Source organism: Odocoileus virginianus, chromosome 1, assembly GCF_023699985.2.
Source record: "Odocoileus virginianus isolate 20LAN1187 ecotype Illinois chromosome 1, Ovbor_1.2, whole genome shotgun sequence".
Taxonomy (NCBI): Eukaryota; Metazoa; Chordata; class Mammalia; order Artiodactyla; family Cervidae; genus Odocoileus; species Odocoileus virginianus.
The window spans coordinates 20,793,514-20,815,952 of record NC_069674.1 but is presented as its reverse complement, the minus strand read 5'-3'; the positions used below and the strand labels follow the sequence as shown (position 1 = coordinate 20,815,952).

The following is a 22,439-nucleotide window of genomic DNA, read 5'->3' as shown; positions in this document are numbered from 1 at the left end:
GGTAAGAGGAACATTCACTCTAGAGAGAGAAACATTCCAGACAAAGGAACATACATCCTAGAGAGCGGAGCATTCTAAAGAGAGGGGTACCTGGATTGGCCTTGTATTTTAACAGGATCACTCTGGCTTGAATGTTGAGAATCTCCTGAAAGGAGGCAAGGATGGAGGTATGGGTACCAATTATGAGACCAGTAATCAGGAGACAGATGGTGGTGGCTTAGTCTAAAGGAGTGGCAATGATGAGGGTGGTGAGAAGTGCTGGGATTCTTTGTTTAGAAGTCTGAATGGCCAGGACTGGCTTGATGGATTGGATGAGAAGCATGAACGAAATAGAAGAGGCAGGATAACTCCAAGGTTAACATGAACAACAGGATGTTGTTAACAATAATAACAGGATGATGTTACTCTTACTGTTGCCGAGACCTTGTTTGGACCTGTAATGTGGTTATGTGTGCTTAGTCGCTCAATCATGTCCGACTCTTTGCGACCCTTTGGACTGCAGCCCACCGTGCTCCTCTGTCCTTGGGATTCTCCAGGCAAGAATACTGGCGTGGTTACCTTGTCCTCCTCTAGGGGATCTTCCCGACCCAATGATGGAAACTTCACCTCGTATGTCTTTTGCATTGGCAGGCAAGTTCTTTATCACTGGTACCACCTGGGAAGCCCTGTGGTTGGTACTTTAATAAGTACTTGTTGAATGTATTTGCATTTAACCCACCTCCTGTCTTTTTGTACTAATCTCTTTTTAGTTCTGTATAGCGAGAGTGGTGCTTGATCATCTTTAAAAAAAAGTTCACACTGAAGCTATATTCATGGGCCATCCATTTCTAGGCCTAAGTCATGTTGTCTAGTATCTTCAAAGACTTTGTTAGTTACCTCTGCCTCTCGGCTCCCTCCTGAGCTAAATTGACAGATCATTTTTTTGTTCATTTTAATAAAAGACTTGTCGATATCTTAGACTTTCGAAAAACATGTAAAAAACAGATTCGCCGATCTTTGAAGAACTACAAAAGAAAAATATTTTTCCAAGAAGAGGTTGTAGCAGTAATTTTATATGATGCATTTAGAAAATGTTGATAAGTAGCTCCTTTGTTTTGTGACTGAGTCACTATTTTTGATCAGCCCAATGGAGCATTTATTGAGTACCAATATTAGGAGTCCTGTATTATGTGTTATCTTTGCTAATCTATTTTCTTGTATTATTAATATCGAGGCTACTTTGTAGAGGAACAATGTCATATTTTTTATGTCAAACAGCTGAAACTTCACATATCTTCCCTGGCTTCTGTAAGTTGGTTTCCAAACTCAACAGTGATAGGTGTATCATTTTGGAATGCTATTTTTCACTCTTTTAGTACAATTTATAATACCTTTGTCTCTTTTAGTGTGTTCTTTTTTATACCTCAATCAATATGAACTTCTTGGTGTCATGAACTATGTCTTTTAGTTAGATTTAAGTCTCCATGAGATCACTCCTAGGCACAAAACTGCTGAGTTCCTGACTATAGATTGAACTCAAATAGTATTTTCCTTTTAAATGAGTTTCCATCAGAATTACTTTTTTGAAGCCATTGCTTATGACTGGTTTGTTTAAAGTTCTCATGCCTGCTTTGGGGTGAATAGTTGAGAAAGGCTTTAGGTTAAAATTGCACAGACATGCCATGAGTTTTGCCCATTTTATTTATCCACCTTGGGGAATTCTTGTCATAATCAAGACAGAATCTAAGATGCTTCAGATAAAAAAGAGCATAAGATAATCATAATTAGATAGTATAAAAATGTCAGCCCCAAATGATACTAATTATTTTTTCCTGAAGCATAACTAATATCCCAAAGCAAAAGTACAGTTGATTTTCATTTAAAATCCCATTAGAATTATTACATATGGTGATTATAATAATTGACATAAATGTCTACTTGATGAAGGTATATATATGTTATACAGTGTCAAAAATGTAAATAAAACCATTGAATAGAATATGTTATAAAGGAAATTTTAGATGGAGGATTTTCTCAAGGATACATTATGTGGTTCATTCTCATTTTATTGATAAAACTCAGAGAGGTTAAGCAACTTAATGCCATATAATTATTTGATATCAAAATTGGAAAGAGAGCTTCATTCTCCTCATCTCATTTTATAATTTACTATATCAAATTGTGTCTTATTATATATTATATCTTACTATATCAAGTTAATCATTACATTTACAACAAGCTATATTTATAGTTTTTTATTTTTTAATTTTTGTTAGATTATTTGTAATCTTTATCTTCAGATAACTATGAAAATTAATTAAAGACAAACAGCCAGTAGTAGGGATATCTGAATAGGCTCCAAAGGTACCTGCATTGGAGTAACTGAATTCAGAGGGGAAGTTATTTGTAGACAGTTCTGTGAAGAGTAAGTTGTGTGGAGACTTATCTTTATAGCAGTATGACTGGTACTTTACCTGTACTTCCCAGGAAAAAAAATTTTTAATGTTGGATAAAACACTTTAAAGGTGTTAAGTTGCTTTGATGAGTTGGCAAGTAAGTTAGGGTAATTGAAGCAAAAAACATAAAAGGACTGCAGAAAAATGTTAAAGAAAGTACTACCAAGGTAATTTTCATCCTGAGGGTATTTGCCAAACCTGAGTGAACTTGCAAGACACAGAATAGAAGCAAAACCCAGAACCTACCCAACCTGGGGCATCTAGTAGAATGTACCCCTGACCTCTCCATAGAGTATATGGATCATCTAGAAATACAGTCTATTTTCCATAGTCTCTCCACCTCCTGTAAGGGACTCATAGGCCAAAGGGAGGAAAAATTGCTAGGGAAACCAGCTTCATTGCTAAAATACACATCCTCTGGGGGATGTGAGAAAATTTCAAAGTGAGAAGTTAGTTTACAGTGGGTTCCAGGTTGGTAGTACCCTTAAGTAAACTAGTAGACACTATCACATGTTTTCTGGTAGAACATACCTTCTCACCAGTCCTCAAAGAATTGCTCAGGATAAATTTCTAAGGCAATGATCTTATGAAACATACATACAGAATACATATAGGATAAAAAGTTCCAGGAATAAGATTCAGTTCGTGGGGAGTGGGGTGCAGGGCTGCCCTGGTGATCCAGTGGTTAAGAATTCTTTGCAGTGCCAGGGAGGCGGGTTCGATGCCTAGTGGGGGAACTAAGGATGCCACACGCCATGGGGCAACTAAGCATAAGCCCGAGTGCTGCAACTAAGACTAGACGCACCCAAAAATAAATAAATAAATTTTGAAAAATTAGCATATTTAAAAAGAAAATAAGATTCAGCTGAGGTGAGAGACAAAAGAATCAAATCAGCAAAGACTTCAGTATTGCAATTATGAGGCACTTAATATAGGCTTATATCACAATGTTGTTTTAATTTATAACCTTTTGCCATAATGGATTTCTAACTTTCAGATCTTTTTCTTGCTTCATTCCAGTATCTGTATATTTTTAATTGCTGCATCATATTCTAGTAATAGACATGATTATCTATTATCTATAAATTTATCTGTATATGTAAATGTTTGTATCAGTTATATGCATATTTGTGTGTATGTTTGTAATTGGTTCTCTATTCTGCATTTTAAGTGATTTTTTTTTTTGAAGTTTAATATAGTGTTCTGTGATAAACATCTTTGTTGGTCAAATCTGAAATTAATCATGATTTTTTTTTTATGGAGCCTAGGTGGAAATTCTTAGAAATTTTGGGGTCTAGTAGTATAAACTGTTAACATTTAGGGTTATGTGCTTTTCAACAATCATGGCTGATCAAATGGAAAATTTTAAATTTGAGAATAAGTACAAGATATAATCTTGCCAGAAAAAAGTGGAGCAAACACAAGTGTAAAAATTCACTACAAATTTATTCTTTTTTGGTGGGTGGCTGACATTGAACTTGCTGCATTTAATGCAGGACCAGAGGTTAAGATTTCAAACATAATAGGCTCATTTTTTAAAAAATGATTGTCATTATTTCAATTGTAGATGAATGAGAGTAATGCATTCTTTTTATTAACATTGTATTCCATTAGAGTAAAAAAAATGTATTGGTCATTGAGAGCTGCAAGGAATGGAGAGTCTAAATAGGTTGTAAAACACTGATTATTTTTTTCAATTAATTGGTTGAGCATCGGGTATGCATGATCCTTTATTGTGCTCTGCATAACAATAGACAAACAAAATGCCTCTGCCAGGTCTAGTACTGAGTGTTGATCATGTCATGGTTCATGTTTGGCTGACTTGAAAGACCGATTTTGTTTCATTGAGAATATTGCAAGAATTGTTGCCTAGGGTGCCTGGAAAGTTGACTATTGCTGATTAAACCTAAACAGTGACTGGTAAAGTTATTTAAAGCCACCTGTGCTTCAGTCATCCAGATGCTTCCAACGAGCCATGAAATAATGCTGTTTCTGTTTAGATGCCAGCTCTGATTGTCTTTGTCAGTGAGCTGAATGCTATCATGTTGTGCCACTTGTATTTCGACTCTTAATTTGTATTTGAGGAGACCTTTATCTCTCTTACTTCTGATAGTCATTTTAGGTTATTATACTTTATACCTGTCACTTCAGGCCCTGCAAAATAATTCTCCTTTCAAACTTTGGGAGTGCTTAGACTTAACCATGACTCTGAGTGTGAAGATAGTGACAGCGTTTCACAATACCATTTCTTCCAAATGAACTGCTTTATTTATGCGCTAATCATTTCCAGTGGCCTGGGCTCTATTGTAGACCATTTCACAGGAAAAATAAGATTGATGGGCCCAATCTGTTTTTAGCTTGGTGCTTATTCACACCATAAATCTACCACTCAGCTGGCAAGACATCCTCAGAAGACTCCTGACTAGTCAAACATACGTGTTTGGTCAGCCCTGCAATGGGCTCATCTGATTAGAGACCTTCACTGCATTCTGTCATCTTTCTTATCACTCTTGCCTTATGTTAACAAGAATGACTGAGCAAACAGTAAAATCTTCTGCAATCTGAAACTTGAGTGAGGAGAGAAACCTTATTGTCTGTTTTAATCACGGGTGATGAGCCAGCATGGAAATAGTACAGAAAGCACAGATAGTTACCAAGTTGCACCAGTGCCTAAGTGCTTATGCCCTAGGTGTCACCTGTGACACATGGTAATGCTTTTAGTTAATGGTGGAAACAGACAAGGCTGCCCCTACCGAGGGGCTTCCCAGGTGGCTTAGTGGTAAGGAGTCCACCTGCCAAGCAGGAGGCTCAGGAGACACAGGTTCGATCCTTGCATCTGGAAGATCCCCTGGAGGAGGAAATGGCATCCTACTCCAGTATTCTTGCCTGAGAAATCCCATGGACAGAGGAGCTTGGTGGACTATAGTTGATGGAGGCAAAAAGAATCTGACATGACCTAGTGACTTAAGCAGCAGCAGCCACTTCAGGAATTAGCAGATGGGGTCTAGGGCTGGCGGGAGAGGGTTTTTCTGGAGAAAAATACATTTCGTCTGAGTGCTGACCACTGCAGCACACAGCTTACACACACACACACACACACACACACACACACACAAACACACACATCAGATTTTATGTTTAAATAATTAGTTATTTAAAAATATAACCGTAATCAACATTGGGGCATAGACTTTTTGGAAGACAGTCTGCTAGTGTCTCAAAATGTTAAACATAGAGTTACCATATGACCCAGCAGTTCAAATTCTAGGTATATACTGAAGAGGAAATGTATGTCCACAGAAAACTTATCCATGGGTGTTCATACTGACATTGTTCATAATAGCCAGAGAAGTGGAACTATCCACATGTGTATCACTTGGTAAATATATATGTGTGGTATATACCTACACTGGAATAAATATTCAGCCACAAAATGAAATGAAGTGCTATACTGATAAATGGGCTTCCCCAGTGGCTCAGCGGTAAAGAATCTGCCTGCAATGCAGGAGATGTGGGTTCAATCCCTGGGTCAGGGAGATCCCCTGGAGGAGGGCGTGGTGACCCATTCCAGTGTTTCTTGCCTGGAAAATCCCATAGACAGAGGAGCCTGGCAGGCTATGGTCCATAGAGTTGTAGAGTCAGCCACGACTGAAGCGACTTAGCACACATGCGCTAGTAAATGGTACAATGTGGATGAACTTTGAAAACATTTTGCTAGGAAATCAGGTCCCCCAAAAGTAAGGTTGGAACTCCAGCTTACATACACGAGAATCTCTGAGCTAGATATACCTGACTAGCCACAAAAATATATGTAATAGATGGAAGATAATTAAACCTAGAAAAGCTATTAAAGAGTGGAAAGAGAAAAAAAAGAATCAATGCAGTCTCCTGCTGTAGCCTTAAAATAAAGTGAGTTGGAGGATAATGTCACTAAGATAGGAATGCTCCTCACCGATGGTCAATTAAAGTTCCCTTGTGCCTTATTGATCAACCATTAAAAAATCTGCATGCAGTGACTGTGGGTCCTTTGGTAATTGGCTCATACCTCACATTATGCTCTTCTTAGACACGCATCTCAAACTCCATTCCAGAAACAGTCAGGTCTGTTACTTTCTTTGACTTATGCTCATGAAGAGCTCCAGGTGAACACATTTTATAGATGGCTCAGGATGAGTTATTAATAACCTTAAAAACTGTTGCTTCATTTCTCTTTGTTCCTTGTCGTCCCAGCCTCCAAAGCCTCTTCTCGTTTATTGTTAGGAAGATAATTAAGGAACTGATGTTTTGTTTTTTTTTCTCCTCCTGATTTAAACTAAGAGACCACCCCTCAAATAATAGATTATTATAAATTTCACTTGTTACTTAGGAGCAAGAGTATATTCAGTTCTTGAACTACAAAATGTGATTTTTACTTCTTTGTAAGAATCATTTCATGATCTTTAACTGAAAATCTAGGCGAGATTGTCTTACTTAAAGCAACACTCAGATGACTTCCTTGCTTCCCAGCAGCCTGCTCCTGGTGAAGCTGCCAAAAAATAAGTTAGTGTGGTGCACAGTACTGTACTGTTTTTTGTGCTTCTAAACACGTACTGTGTATCCTCACAATAACCCATCATTGGGCAGTCCCTTATTTAGATGGTTCTTTCCCTACATGATACCTTATATAACTAGTGAGTGACTCTAGGTAGAACCAAAAAGGACTTCCCTTTTCCCTCTGGTCTGAGATCCTTGGAATTTCCTTTCTTTCTTTCATTTCTCATTCTTACCCCCAGTCAGTGACTGTCCATGCTTCTGACAGGGAAGAATGGCAACCTGAGAGATACATATCGTCCCTATTTCATTATAAGCTTTGAGTACCACAGGAATCCACCAGCATCACTTGCTTTTCTCATAGGGTTTTCCGTGTTCATATTAAATTACAGGTGGTTGGAAGTCGGAAAAGGGAGGATGTTTTTCATGAGTATTAGCCCAGAATTTATCCTCAGCATTTTCAAGAATTAGAGAGGGCAGAAGAAATGGAGACAAGGGTATGGTATGATTGGAATGTACTAACAGTGAAATATTCTTACCAAAAAAAAATGTGAAGTTAGAGACATGTTAAGTAACTAGATGGGGCAAATCCTTTCATGATGGACACATAATATATCAGATTTTTATGGTGTGTATTTTAAATATCTTATGGTGTTAACTGTATCTTAATAAAGCTGAAAAGAAAAAGTATAGACAAGGTTTTAAGTTAAAAAATAAAAGCCTTTATTTACATATTAGGACTGCTCATTTATTGTGAGACCTTTGAGACCCTTTCATCTTCCCCTTTTCATTTGTTGCTAAACTTAAAAATACACAATATATGGGCCTTAAATGAATAGACATGTAGAACTGACCTGTAGTAACAGTTAAAAATAATAATAATAAAAAGCACCAACAGCAGCAAGGAAGCTTATTGGAATTGTTTGCTTAAAAGGAGAAACAGATTTTTAAAAAAAATGAATTTCTGCCCGTGTTTAGGCATTAATACAGGCAGATTGTACAAGTTCCGTCCTCAAAGGTGTCAACCCTTTCTTGTCTTTCTCCCTTCATGTCCCTGGACCTCCAAGGAGCCATCAGGAGTAGTTTGAGTTTGGAGGGGGTCATGATATCCTCCACTGGCTAGTCCAGAGAGAGGGGGGAAAAGTAGAATTCCAATTCTTGTTGTATCAGGAAGTGTTATTTCTGGCCTCAGTTGAACCATTAAATGTCTTTCCCCTGAAACATTTTCTGCATGATGGTTTTATCCATAGAGTGTTGTTTTTCTTAAGCTTCACTTACATTTTTGATCAAGAGGTTTCTTTGTGCATTGACTTGGATAATCAACTGTGATATTTATAGTGTTGATTACATGGAAAATGCATTTTATGTGTCAAGCCGCTGTAAGGCCAGGGTTGGTTGTTGTTCAGTCGCTAAGTTGTATCCAACTACTTTGCAACCCCATGGACTGTGCGCAAGGGCTCCCCAGGTGACTGAGTAGTAAAACATCCACCTACCACTGCAGGAGACAGAAGAGACAGGGATTTGATCCCTGCATCAGGAAGATCCCCTGGAGGAGAAATGGCAACCCATTCCAGTGTTCTTGCCTGGAAAATTCCATGGACCGAGGAGCTTGGTGGGCTACAGTCCGTGTTATCATTGTTGTTCAGTTGCCAAGTCGTGTCCAACCCTTTTGCCACACTGTGAACTGCAGCCCGCCAGGCTCCTTTGTCCATGAGATTTCCCAGGCAAGAATACAAGAGTGGTTTGCCATTTCCTTCTCCAGGGCATCTTTTCAACCCAGGGATTGAACCCAAGTCAAAACCTGCGTTGCAGGCAGATTCTTTACCACTGAGTCACCAGGGAAGTCCCTAAAGAAAAAAAAATCAGGATTTGCTGTTCCCTATTTTAGAATTTTCCTGTGTCTCTCATCATCTACATCATTAGATTTAACCTGTGAGTTTCTTGGCACTATAAGATATTAAGCACAGTGGACTTCCCTGATGGTCCAGTGGTTACCAATCCACCTTGCAATGCAGGGGATGCAGGTTCAATCCCTGGTCAGGGAACTAAGATCCCACATGACTGTGAGCAGCTAATCCCATGCACTACAACAAAAGATCCTGCATGACACGAAGGAGGCCCCACCTTGCTGCGACTAAGAGACCTGATGCAGCCAAACAAAGGCCCTTTAAAAATATTAAACACATCATAGCATATATAGTTGGGAAAAAATTGTTTGAGTTCTGGACTAACCATGTGTGTGACCTTGAGCAAGTCACATCTCCCAGGCCCCTCACTGCTGCAGCTGCGTCGTCACTTCAGTCGTGTCTGACTCTTCGCAGCGCTCTGGACTGTAGCCCGCCAGGCTCCTCTGTCCATGGGATTCTCCAGGCAAGAATACTGGAGTGGGTTATCTTACAGGGATACTATTATTATCCCTCTCTTGACCTTATTCCTACACCCTGTGTAATACTTTCTACCTGACTTAATTGTGAGCCATGTAACATTACAACTAGCCAGGAATAATATATAATTGAGCAATTAAATGTAGGCAAGCCATTGACATATCTTATGGTGGGAATAACTAATTTATTTCTATTTTGTAGATTGTCTTCTACAAAAAATATTTTAAATGAATACAGTTTTTCAGCACTTTATTGAAATGTGGATTCCTCACTGAGCATACTTCAAGCAAAACACAACTGCTTGTTTCTGTGTGCTTTGTACATAGAATTCAGTTGGTCTGAAAGAAATATTCTTTATCATTTTCCATTTGCTTATTCATGTACTTTTTAATTGAAGTGTAGCTGGTTTAAAATATTATGTTAGTTTCAGGCAGAGTAATAGTAATAGTGTTAGTTGCTCAGTTGTGTCCAACTTTTGCTACCCCAAGGACTATAGCCTGCCAGGCTCCTCTGTCCATTCTCCAGGCAAGAATACTGGAGTGGGAGATATATGCAGATAGTAACATGGAAACTTACATTCAATTCAGTTCAGTTCAGTTCAGTCGCTCAGTCGTGTCCGACTCTTTGTGACCCCATGAATGGCAGCACGCCAGGCCTCCCTGTCCATCACCAACTCCCACAGTTTACTCAAACTCATGTCCATCGAGTCGGTGGTGCCATCCAGCCATCTCATCCTCTGTCTTCCCCTCTCCTCCTGCCCCCAATCCCTCCCAGCATCAGGGTCTTTTCCAGTGAGTCAACTCTTCGCATGAGGTGGCCAAAGTACTGGAGTTTCAGCTTCAGCATCAGTCCTTCCAATGAACACCCAGGAATGATCTCCTTTAGGATGGACTGGTTGGATCTCCTTGCAGTCCAAGGGACTCTCAAGAGTCTTCTCCACCACCACAGTTCAAAAGCATCAATTTTTCTGTGCTCAGCTTTCTTCACAGTCCAACTCTCACATCCATACATGACCACTGGAAAAACCATAGCCTTGACTCACTCAAGGGAGTGAACCCACATCTCTTGTATCTTCTGCATTGGCAAGTGAATTTTTTTACCACTTCACCACCTGGGAAGCCCCAACATATACACACTACGTATGTAAAATAGGTAAACAACAGGGACCTACTGTTTAGCACTGGGGATAGTACTCAATATCTTTTAATAAACTATAATGGAAAAGAATCTGAAAAAGCAACCCAGGGATCAAACCCAGGTCTCCCACACTGCAGGTGGATTCTTTACCAGCTGAGCTATAAGGGAAGCCCCCAAAAATGTGTGTCTATGTGTGTACAGACACACACACACACACACACACACAGACACACACACACATCATTTGTATAACTGAATCACTTTGCTGTACACTTGAAACTAACACAAGATTATAAATTATACTTTAATTTAGAAAAAAGTAGTTAACCTTCAGTGTGGTTCTTTTCTATTTGGAAAGGCCAACTTTAAGTCCAGAACACATTAAAAATGTCAGGTGAGGCATACTGTTTTCTGTGGCTCAGCAAAAATGGCTATCTAATTCTATACTGTTTTCATCTAATTCTTGGCACAGAGGCATTCATCATTTTCACATCTGTACATTTAATGTTGATTTTTTAAAAGTTATGTGTTTGATTGCACTGGGTCTTCCTGGCTGCACAGTTTTCTCTAGCTGCGGTGAGCGGGGGCTACTGTTCTGCGCAGACTTGTCTCGTTGCAGTGCATGGACTCTAGGGTGTTCGGGCTTCAGTAGTTGCAACATGTGGACTCTAGAGTACATGCTCAGTAGTCAGGTTGCTCGGGCTTAGTTGCTCCCAGGTTTGTGGGATCTTTCTGGACTGGGGATTGAACTCATCCATAGTCCCTGCATTGGCAGGTAGATTCTTTTCCACTGTGCCACCAGAAAGTCCAAATACTGATTGTTTTTAACCGAAAAATTAAGAGAAAGATTGGTTTTCTTCTGTTAGGCTGTAAGTTTTCTTAGCAACTGTTTCAAACTTTCACTGCAATGCTGTTGACTCCAAATTAAGACAGACCTGTTTTTATTGGTCTCACAAATGATATTGACTAGTATGGTGTTGCCTAAAGTATCATGGATAGTAGTTTTTGAATTTGAACCTTTAGTATATTCAGTTTATGTTCCTCTGTGTGTGTGATCATTTAAATCCTTATCTGTTTAGTAATTCTAAAGGGAAAAGTAGATAATCATTTATTTGAGATGTACCAGGTGTCAGACACTGTACTGAATGTCCTGGAGTACGTTATCTTCTTAAATCTCTTTGAAAAAGTTTATTGCAATCTTTGTTTTATAAATGTGAAAGCTGAGGCTCAAAAAATTTGAGTATCCTTGTCACCATTACACTAGTAATAGGTAGAGATCTGGAGTCTGACACAAGTCTTTTTGATTCTTCCCATTGTCCTCTCTGTAGCAACCTTTCTTTCCCTTTCTTTTCGAGATCTTGGTTTTGTATTTTATTAACATGACTATGTTTATAATAAACTACATCAAATTCTAGCTGGGAAGAAGTCTGGGAGCTAACAACTTATAAGTAGATGGATTCTTAAAGAAGGGCCTAGCTAAGATGCTGTCATCCTGAAGTCACTGGATGGCCCTGGCACCTTTTGCCGCTCACCTGAGGGAGCCTGTCAGCCACTGTCCTCCTTGTGAGGACCAGGAAATACGATGAGGGCATCTCGCCCCCTTCGTTCTGCACAAGATGTATTCTACTTGTAGTACGGTTGTCAGCTCCCCGGTCTCTCCAGCCATCCATCACCTTTCAGCATTTTCCCTGGTGCCTGTCACCTGGCCTGTGACTGCGGGGATTAGACTGTGGGCATCATGAATGAAGGGGAAGGAAATGCTCCGTCCTTCAACCCCTACTTTTCTCAGGTTGGAGCAACATGTTCCCCAAGAACGCTCATGTCAACAGCTCCCGGCTTACTTCATGACCAGAGCATGTGAGCAGAGGTGGCGGGTTGTGTTTCTCATTCAGAATATTGAAAAGCGAAACCTCAGAAGCGAGAGACTCGCAAGCCCTACAGTTTTTTGGCCATGGCCTTTACTTTTGGTTCTGACAGCTTTATTTTCAAGGCTGTTTTCACCGGGTTGGTGCTGTTTACTAGTCATTTAGTAAGCTAGATTTGGACTTGTAGCCTGTAAAGAGGAAATCACATCAAATACAGTGTCGATGGTGCTTGTTGATGGACCTGGTAAAGTATACAGAGGTCCTATAGATGAACTTTTGGTTGTCGGTTGAGGTGGAGGGGGGTGATTTATTCTGCTTTCTTTTCCTTTTCTTTTCAATTCTGCCCAGTCTTTACTTTTTGATTAGTTTAACCCTACAGTGTGAATCAGTAATAGTCTTTATGTAGCTAACAGGGACCTAGAGGAATTGAAGCAGGTTGTCTCTTGATGTATTGTCATCATGCCCTATATGGTCACAGTGATATCTTCTCGCTGACATTTCTGGTGGCTCCTGTGCCTTGTTTTTGGTGTCGCATCTTTATGTTTTATGTGTGTTCATCATATGATGGTCATCAGCAAATGTTGATTAGGCACGCCTACCATTTATAGCACTTTGTGGATACAGAGAAAATTGCTGACACGTATTATGTTCTTGGCAGTTTATGAAGGACTTGCACATAATACTTTCTCATCTGATTCTGACAACATACTACTAAGTTAGGTCATTGTTTCTCCCTTCATTCATTCAACAACTATATATTTTGTAAGTACTTTCTGGGATGTTACATTCCACGCGGGGAAGAGGTTACATAAGAATTAGAAAACAAATGACAGTAACAGGAGACTCACGTTAAGGTTATGTGATTGATTTTATAGAACGTCACTGCTGGGCTTCCATGGTGGCCCAGTGGTTAAGACTCTGCACTTCCAGTGCAGGGGGTGTGGGTTCCCCCCCAGGTTGGGGAGCCAAGATTCCACATGTCATGAAGCGCTGACCCCCACCCCCCCCCCCCCCCAGAAAAAATCACACAGTAATCCAAGTCTATGCCCCGACCAGTAATGCTTGAGAACCTGAAGTTGAACGGTTCTATGAAGACCTACAAGACCTTTTAGAACAAACACCCGAAAAAGATGTCCTTTTCATTATAGGGGACTGGAATGCAAAAGTAGGAAGTCAAGAAACACCTGGGGTAACAGGCAAATTTGGCCTTGGAGTACAGAACGAAGCAGGGCAAAGGCTAATAGAGTTTTGCCAAGAGAACGCACTGGTCATAGCAAACACCCTCTTCCAACAACACAAGAGAAGACTTTACACTTGGACATCACCAGATGGCCAACACCAAAATCAGATTGATTTATATTCTTTGCAGCCAAAGATGGAGAAGCTCTATACAGTCAGCAAAAACAAGACCGGGAGCTGACTGTGTCTCAGATCATGAACTCCTTATTGCCAAATTCAGATTTAAATTGAAGAAAGTAGTGAAAACCACTAGACCATTCAGGTATGACCTCAATCAAATTCCTTACAATTGTACAGTGGAATTGAAAAATAGATTTAAGGGACTAGATCTGATAGAGTACCTGATGAACTATGGATGGAGATTCGTGACATTGTACAGGAGACAGGGATAGAGACCATCGCCAAGAAAAAGAAATACAAAAAGGCAAAATGGCTGTTTGAGGAGGTCTTACAAATAGCTGTGAAAAGAAGAGAAGCGAAAGGCAAAGGAGAAAAGGAAAGATATTCCTATTTGAATGCAGAGTTCCAAAGAATAGCAGTGAGATAAGAAAGCCTTCCTCAGAGATCAATGCAAAGAAATAGAGGAAAACAATAGAATGGGAAAGACTAGAGATCTCATCGAGAAAATTAGAGATACCAAGGGAACATGTCAGGCAAAGATGGGCTCAATAAGGACAGAAATGGTATGAACCTAACAGAAGCAGAAGATATTAAGAAGAGGTGGCAAGAATACACAGAAGAACTGTACAAAAAAGATCTTCATGACCCAGATAATCACGATGGTGTGATCTGTCACCTAGAGCCAGACATCCTGGAATGTGAAGTCAAGTGGGCCTTAGAAAAAAAAAGAAAGAAAGCATCATTACGAACAGAGCTAGTGGATGTGATGGAATTCCAGTTGAGCTATTTCAAATCCTGAAAGATGATGCTGTGAAAGTGCTGCACTCAGTATGCCAGCAAATTTGGAAAACTCAGCAGTGGCCACAGGACTGGAAAAGGTCAGTTTTCATTCCAGTCCCTAAGAAAGGCAATCCCAAATAATGTTCACACTACCACACAATTGCACTCACCTCACACGCTAGTAAAGTAATGCTCAAAATTCTCTAGGCCAGGCTTCAGCAATACGTGAACCGTGAACTTCCAGGTGTTCAAGCTAGTTTTAGAAAAGGCAGAGGAACCAGAGATCAAATTTCCAACATCCGTTGGATCATCAGAAAAGCAAGAGAGTTCCAGAAAAACATCTATTTCTGCTTTATTGACTATGCCAAAGCCTTTGACTGTGTGGATCACAATAAACTGTGGAACATTCTGAAAGAGATGGGAATACCAGACCACCTGACCTGCCTCTTGAGAAACCTGTATGCAGGTCAGGAAGCAACAGTTAGAACTGGACATGGAACAACAGACTGGTTCCAAATAGGAAAAGGAGTACATCAGGGCTGTATATGGTCACCCTGCTTATTTAACTTATATGCAGAGTACATCATGAGAAACGCTGGATTGGATGAAGCACAAGCTGGAATCCAGATTGCTGGGAGAAATATCAATAACCTCAGATATGCAGATGACACCACCCTTATGGCAGAAAGTGAAGAACTAAAGAGCCTCTTGATGAAAGTGAAAATGGAATGTCAGAAGCTGGCTTAAAGCTCAGCATTCAGGAAACTAAGATCATGGCATCCGGTCCCATGACTTCATGTCAAATAGATGGGGAAACAGTGGAAACAGTGTCAGACTTTATTTTTTGGGGCTCTAGAATCACTGCAGATGGTGATTGCAGCTTTTAAATTATAAGACGCTTGCTCCTTGGAAGGAAAGTTATGACGAACCTGAACAGCATATTAAAAAGCAGAGACATTACTTTGCCAACAGAGGTCTGTCTAGTCAAGGCTATGGTTTTTCCAGTGGTCATGCATGGATGTGAGAGTTGGACTATAAAGAACGCTGAGCTCCAAAGAATTGATGCTTTTGAACTGTGGTGTTGGAGAAGATTCTTGAGAGTCCCTTGGACTGCAAGGAGATCCAACCAGTCCATCCTCAGGGAATTCAGTCCTGAATATTCATTGGAAGGACTGATGCTGAAGCTGAAACTCCAATCCTTTGGCCACCTGATGTGAAGAGCTGACTCATATGAAAAGACCCTGATGGTGGGAAAGATTGAAGGCAGGAGGAGAAGGGGACGACAGAAGATGAGATGGTTGGATGGCATCACCGGCTCAATGCACATGAGTTTGAGTAAACTTCAGGAGTTGGTAATGGACAAGCAGGCCTGGTGTGCCTGGGGTCAGTGGGGTCAGGACTGAGCGACGTAACTGAATGAGTGGCATTGTGGACATCAGGAGAGGGGCATCTGACAGTTTGGGCTATACCTCCTGGGCCCTAAAGGAGTGGTAAGAGACAAGCAGTCTCCCCAGATAGAGCCCAGTGTGGGCCGGAGCATTGAGGTAGTCATCATACAGTGTGTTCAGTGTCCATGAAGATGCTAGTTTGGAGCTGTGTTAATCAGGCCTGTGTGTAGTTACTGAGTATCTAAAATCAGAAATCTTCAGAATTTTTAGAAACCGTTAGAAAGCATGCAGTCCACTCATATTTATCCTTTGAAGATATGCTCATACTCATATTGAGTAGATTAGTGCATTATTTTTGTAGATTTATTTGTTTTGTAGGAAGTCATTTGAATCATTTATGTGTTTCCTAGAGTGTGGAATTTAACCTGGTTTCTTCTGCGCATGTGCACGTTTCCTTGGTGATTCCGTTGTGACTTGGTTTTATGATCTTGAGAAGTATTAATAAAGATATTATTATTCTGTGCTTTTTTTTTTTTGGTCTGTAACCAAATCATATGAAGTTTGGAGGAAGATTTTTATTATAGGAGTAGTGTTTGTTGTAGTGTTGACTCTCTTGTTTTACTTTTAACCAAGCAAAATCATTGACTTAGCAGAACACTGATATCTCCAATGAAAATATAATAATACAAGATGCATTTTTTTTTCCCAAATGAGAACAAAAAGCTCATGATTTTGAATCAAGTGCTGTACGTGTCATTGTATTTTCTGTATTTCTTAAGAAAAACCATTCTTTGATTCATTGGTGGAAACAGCTAATCCAAATGGGATTTGTTTAAACTCTGATGCCTCTGGGAAGTCTTGATGATCCAGGCTATAGATTTCTTAAGCTTCACATGTTTTTATCAGTCAGTTTCTAAGATACCTCAGAGACCATTAAAACATAGTAAATCAGGTGAGGTTCAGTTATGTTTGCTCTCATGCAAAGAACTATAATTAAAAAGAAGTTATTTAATTCAGAAAAAATGAAATGCAATATTGTATGTGTAGATTGTTAGGGTTTTAAGAAAGTCTATTAAATAGACTTCCCTATCTAGAGTTCTGATACTATTGTGAAATAATGTATGTAAGCAAATGGAAGGTGAAATACCACTTCCACTTTTCTGTTGATAGAAGGCAGACTGAAAGTGTAACCTAGTTTGAGAGCAAAATGTGTTTGCTTGCTGAACATCAGAATTAGACAAATTTACTTGCTTTTAAAAGGTGCTAGACTATTTCATCCTTCTCTGACAAGGTAGACCTTTATTTGCTAAACTTAGTGAGACAATACTGACCTTGTATAGGCATTCTGATTTCTGAAGTGAAATAAGAATGTTGCTAAGCTGTGCATGCCCAGTGTTTTCTTCTCAGTTTTACCAAAGGAGATTACTCTGCCAGGGTGAGTGAAAGATGGAGAGAGGCCAGAGATTACTTCAATTGAGCTTCATTTTAATGCAAGGAAACAGGATTCTGGGGGAACATTTCTCCCCACAGCCGTCGATGTACATTTGTCACATTGTCAACTCTGAAATTAGGCCATATCTTCAATTAGTGATGTCTTAATGGCTATTAACAGGACAATAGTCATAATGACTTGTTTTTGCCTCAGTATGTGTGAGCTGAGTGGTTATTCTTCACATCTGAACCCTTCAGTATTTCAATTAGTGAACCTGTTAAAGACCATATGAGGAAAGAGTATGAATCTTGGTTGGTATGAGAACACCTTCTCTTTAAACCTTCTAATAGCATCAAGAACATATCAATATTAAACCTTGCAGAATGGATATCAGCAGTTTGAAGTAAAATACTGGATGTACTCAAATCTTAATAAAGTCTTAAGTTTATTTATAAATTATTTAACCTAGTTTTGTAATGTAAACTATAATAAAGAACTTTGAATAAGAAAAAGAAAATTCTAATAAGGAAGCATTGTATACTTTAGTTAGCAGGATTCTTTTTCCTTATTGTTGCTTATAAGAGTAGTGTATCTTAAAATTAATGGGGTTTTAGATTTGATGAAATGGGCTTGGCTAGGTTCATATGTGCTCCAACCTTTGCAGCCCTACCTAGACAAGCCTGAGCGGCCCGTCTTCCTTCCTCTGAACTGTGCTGTCAAAGGCTGACACTAAATAGTTATTCTTACTGCGCTTCCGTGTTCTCACTCCAAAGTGAAAAATGCTAATCCATTGCTTGTTTAATGAGGAAGACTGGATCAAGTCATTCAAAATAATTTTGTAAACATTAAAGGCAGCTGTTTTCAAAGTTGATCTTCCTTATGATAGGATAACATCCATCTGATAGGCTTTTTTTTTTTTAAGTTCTAATAAGCTAATCTCTCTTTTACTTTTTCCTGAAAGGGGGTCCTGATGACAACTTAATTGAAGGTGGAGGAACAAAATTTGTTTGCAAACCTGGAGCCAGAAATATTACTGTCATATTCCATCCATTATTAAGGTAAGTCAAATCCTATGTACTTACTGAAGATCAATATTTTCATTATTTATGCTGATATGCTGAATGCCAGTAGGTCTGTCAACATTGAAACAAGTCATAAAAAGACATTGTTGTGTTTTATAGGGCCTCACAATCAAAGTTGTCAATAGAAAAATAATGTCAATCCTCCTATGTAGCTACTTAGTCTCAAGAGTAATACTTCATAACTATGTTTATTTGATCTTCTTTCTTTCCTGTTCCCTGTCCCTCCCCTTGTTATTATCCCTCTCTTCCCCTCCTTAACTATTTCAGGGTTGGCAAAACCCATAGAGAAATCTAACCTGTCACTTGTTTTTGTAAGTAGATTTTTAATTGGCACAGTCATGCTTATCCATTTATGTATTGCCCATGGCACTTCTGGGGCTCTAGGTACAGAGTTGAATATTTGAAACAGAATCCATATGCCTCACAAAGCCAAAAATATTTTCTTACTGGCCCTTTACAGGAAAAAATTGCAGACCCATGATCTGTCTCACTGATTTAAACTGATGACTTTGAGAATATCCTTTGAGAATTAGCAGTTCTCTGAACAAATAATGACTTACAAAAACTGAAAAGCATTATATCAATCAATATGGTTTTATATATTGAAGGATAAAACTTGGTGAGTAGAATGAAATCTATCACAATGCTTAGTTTATTGTGATAATGTGATTTAAGAAAATAAGAATCTGTGATACTTCCATTTGAAAAACTTCTAAGAACTTCCCTTGGTGGATCAGTGATTAAGATTCTGCACTTCCAATACAGTGGTTGCAGGTTAAATCACTGGTTGGGGACCTAAGATTCCACAATGCTGTGTGAAATATATAGTGTCAATTAATTTATATAATTCATTACATGCTGTGTGTGTGTATATAGATAAATATAAATATATATACACATATATATATTAAGTGCAACTTTTAGAATTTCTAAATTAATTAACTATCATATATATCAACTGAGTTTGGTAATTAGTTTAGGACTTAACGCTTTTCCAATTACAATTGATTTCTACTTAGTCAGTGTTCCTACTTGTTAGGAAAATGGGAAGATAGCTTAATTATTATAGGCATCTTCTGAGCTAGATCAAACACCATAATTTACTGCCAACTGTGCTATTGCTTCAATAAATGTAATCCTAATATTTACATTTGTTTTTAACTATGGAAGAAATCTTTGGGAAGTTTCATTAGCAGTATTGTCACTTCTCAAGATTTTTTTTTCCCCATAAATTTATTTTTTTCTTTTTAAACATGAAGTTAGGAGAATAAAAAATGCATATACTTATTTCACACTAAATAATGCATTTCTGGTAGAAATACTGGTAGGATTGAATGTATTCCTGACAATTCTTTATTTTACTTTTTTATTTATGTTGTTTCACTAGAGAGTTGTTTTACAGCTTGATAATACTTTTACCAGTGTTATTTACTTGTTTAGCCTCTTTTTTTATTCAGTATTTTAATTGATTATTGATTGGAACTAGAGAGAATTTTGTTGCATAATGCAAATAATTAATTATTCTTTCTCTGTGTAACTCTTAGTGGAAGTCAGAAGACTGTTAAGTGGTCTACAAGGTGACTTAATTCCTTCCTAAGCAAATGATCATTATAGACTTTAAATTAGCCTTTGGGTCAGGTTTTAACCTTGCTTCTCATGGTTCCATGGGCTTTTGGAACTTTAAATGACTAAGATCTTTTAGTGTTTTTTTTTTTTTTTTTTTAATTTTAGTTTATACACTTCAGCATTGGCTGATTACTGAATTTATTGTTTCTTCTAAAGTTTAGAAGTTTATGAGAGCTCCCTGGTGGCCTAGTAGTGAGAATTATGGGCTTCCACTGCTACGACTCAGGTTCAATCCCTGGTCAGGAAACTGAGATCTTGTAAGCCCTGCAGTGTGGCCAAAAAATAAAGAAGTTTAAAATTTTAGTGTTGACAGTGAGAAGAATCAGTGTGCATTATCTTACTAGTATATTTTACTTTGATAACTATCATAAACCATTTCTCATTTCTCCTGTAGTCATTCATGTATCCATTTTTGAGGTTGTTCAGTCACTAAGTAGCGTCTGATTCTTTGCTGCTCTGTGGACTGCAACATGCCAGGCTTCCCTGTCCTTCATCATCTCTGCGAATTCGCTCAAATTCACATCCATTGAGTCGATCATGCCATCCAACCACCTCATCCTCTGCCACCCTCATCTCCTCCTGCCCTCAATCTTTCCTAGCATCAGGGTCTTTTCCAGAGTGGGCTGTTTACATCAGGTGACCAAAGTATTGGAGCTTCAGTTTCAGCATCAGTCCTTCCAAAGAGTATTCAGGGTTGATTTCCTTTAGGATTGATTGGTTTGATCTCTGTGCTTCCCAAGAAGCTCTCAAGAGTATTCTCCAGTAGCACAATGCCAAAGCATCAGTTCTTTAGTGTTCAGCCTTCTTTATGGTCCAACTCTCACATCCATACGTGACTGCTGGAAAAACCATAGCTTGAACTATACAGACATTTGTAGGCAAAGTAATGTCTCTGCTTTTTAATACACTGTCTAGGTTTGCCATAGCTTTTCTTCCAAGGAGCAAGCATCTTTTAATTGTGTGGCTACAAGCAGTGTCTACAGTGATTTTGGAGCCCAATAAAATAAAATCTGTCAGTTGCTACTTTTTCTGTATCTGTTTGCCTTGAAGTGATGCAAGATGTGAAATGGGACCTGATGCCATATACTTAGTTTTTGAATGTTGAATTTTAAGCCAGTTTTTTCACTCTCCTCTTTTACCCTCATCAAGAGGCTTTTTAGTTCTCTTTGCTCTCTGACATTAGAGTGGTATTATCTGGATATCTCAGGTTGTTGATATTTCTCCCTGCAACCTTGATTCCAGCTCGCAAGTCTTCCAGCCCAGTATTTAGCATGATGTACACTGCATATAAGTTAAATAAGCAGGGTGACAGTATACAGCTTTGATGTACTCTTTCCCAATTTGGAGCTAGTCCATTGTTCCATGTCTAGTTCTGTGGCTTTTTGACCTGAATATAGTTTTTGCAGGAGACAGGTAAGGTAGGCTGGTATTTCCATCACTTTAAGAATTTTTCACAGCTTTTTGTGATCCACACAAAGGCTTTAGTGCAGTCAGTGAAGCAAAAGTAGATGTTTTTATGGAATTCTCTTACTTTTTCAGTGACCAAGTGGGTGTTGGCAATTTGATCTCTGGTTCCTCTGCCTTTTCTAAATCCAGCTTGAACATCTGGAAGTTCTCAGTTCATGTACTATTGATGCCTAGCTTGAAGGATTTTGACAGCTACCTTGCTAGCATGTGATATGAGGTAATTATAAAGTAGTTTGAACATTCTTCAGCGTTGTCCTTCATTGGGATTGGAATGAAAACTGACCTTTTCCAATCCTGTGGCCACTGCTGAGTTTTCCAAATTTGCTGGTATATTAAGTGCAGCACTTTAACAGCATCATCTTTTAGGATCTGAAGTAGCTCAATTGGAATTCCATCACTTCCACTAGCTTTGTTTGTAGGTTTGCATACCAAGGCCCACTTGACTTCACACTTCAGGATGTCTGGCTGTAGGTGAGTGATCACACCACGGTGGTTATCTGGGTCGTTAAGACCTTTTTTGTATAGTTCTGTAGTTCTTCTTGCCACCTCTTCTTAATGTCTTCTGCTTCTTTTAGATCCTTGCTGTTTCTGTCCTTTATCTGCCCATGCTTGCATTACTCAGCCTAACAAGATATTGTGTGCAATTAAACCCTGAATAAGCTTTTAATGGTGAGAGGTTATCTAATCAGTTTTTCTGCCTGTGGGTCTAAAATGAACAAAAGCATATTGAAATAAAAAAATTTCTAGCCATACCTAGGTAGATTCTGAGATACTTTGACCAAAATATAAACCTAAAAAATAATAGGACTTATATTTGCCCCACCCCAACTCCCGACCATGGATGAATTTGCTCTAATAGACTGGTTTTATTTTAAAGGCAGTGAATTGGGGGAACTGAAGGAAGATACATTAATGTTGAAACTTGAATGACATGTTTCCCTTCTTTTGTCTAGG

At 38.8% G+C, this 22,439-nt stretch overlaps 1 protein-coding gene across 1 annotated transcript in view; it reads left to right on the top strand.

The window, feature by feature from the left end:
• The window catches only part of EXOC4 (exocyst complex component 4), an 814,875-nt gene that overhangs the window by 326,633 nt on the left and 465,803 nt on the right, over nucleotides 1–22,439 (top strand). The window contains exon 10 of the mRNA XM_070465647.1: nucleotides 18,272–18,368. Coding sequence (XP_070321748.1) covers nucleotides 18,272–18,368 — 97 coding nt within the window. The remainder of the gene's footprint in view (nucleotides 1–18,271; nucleotides 18,369–22,439) is intronic.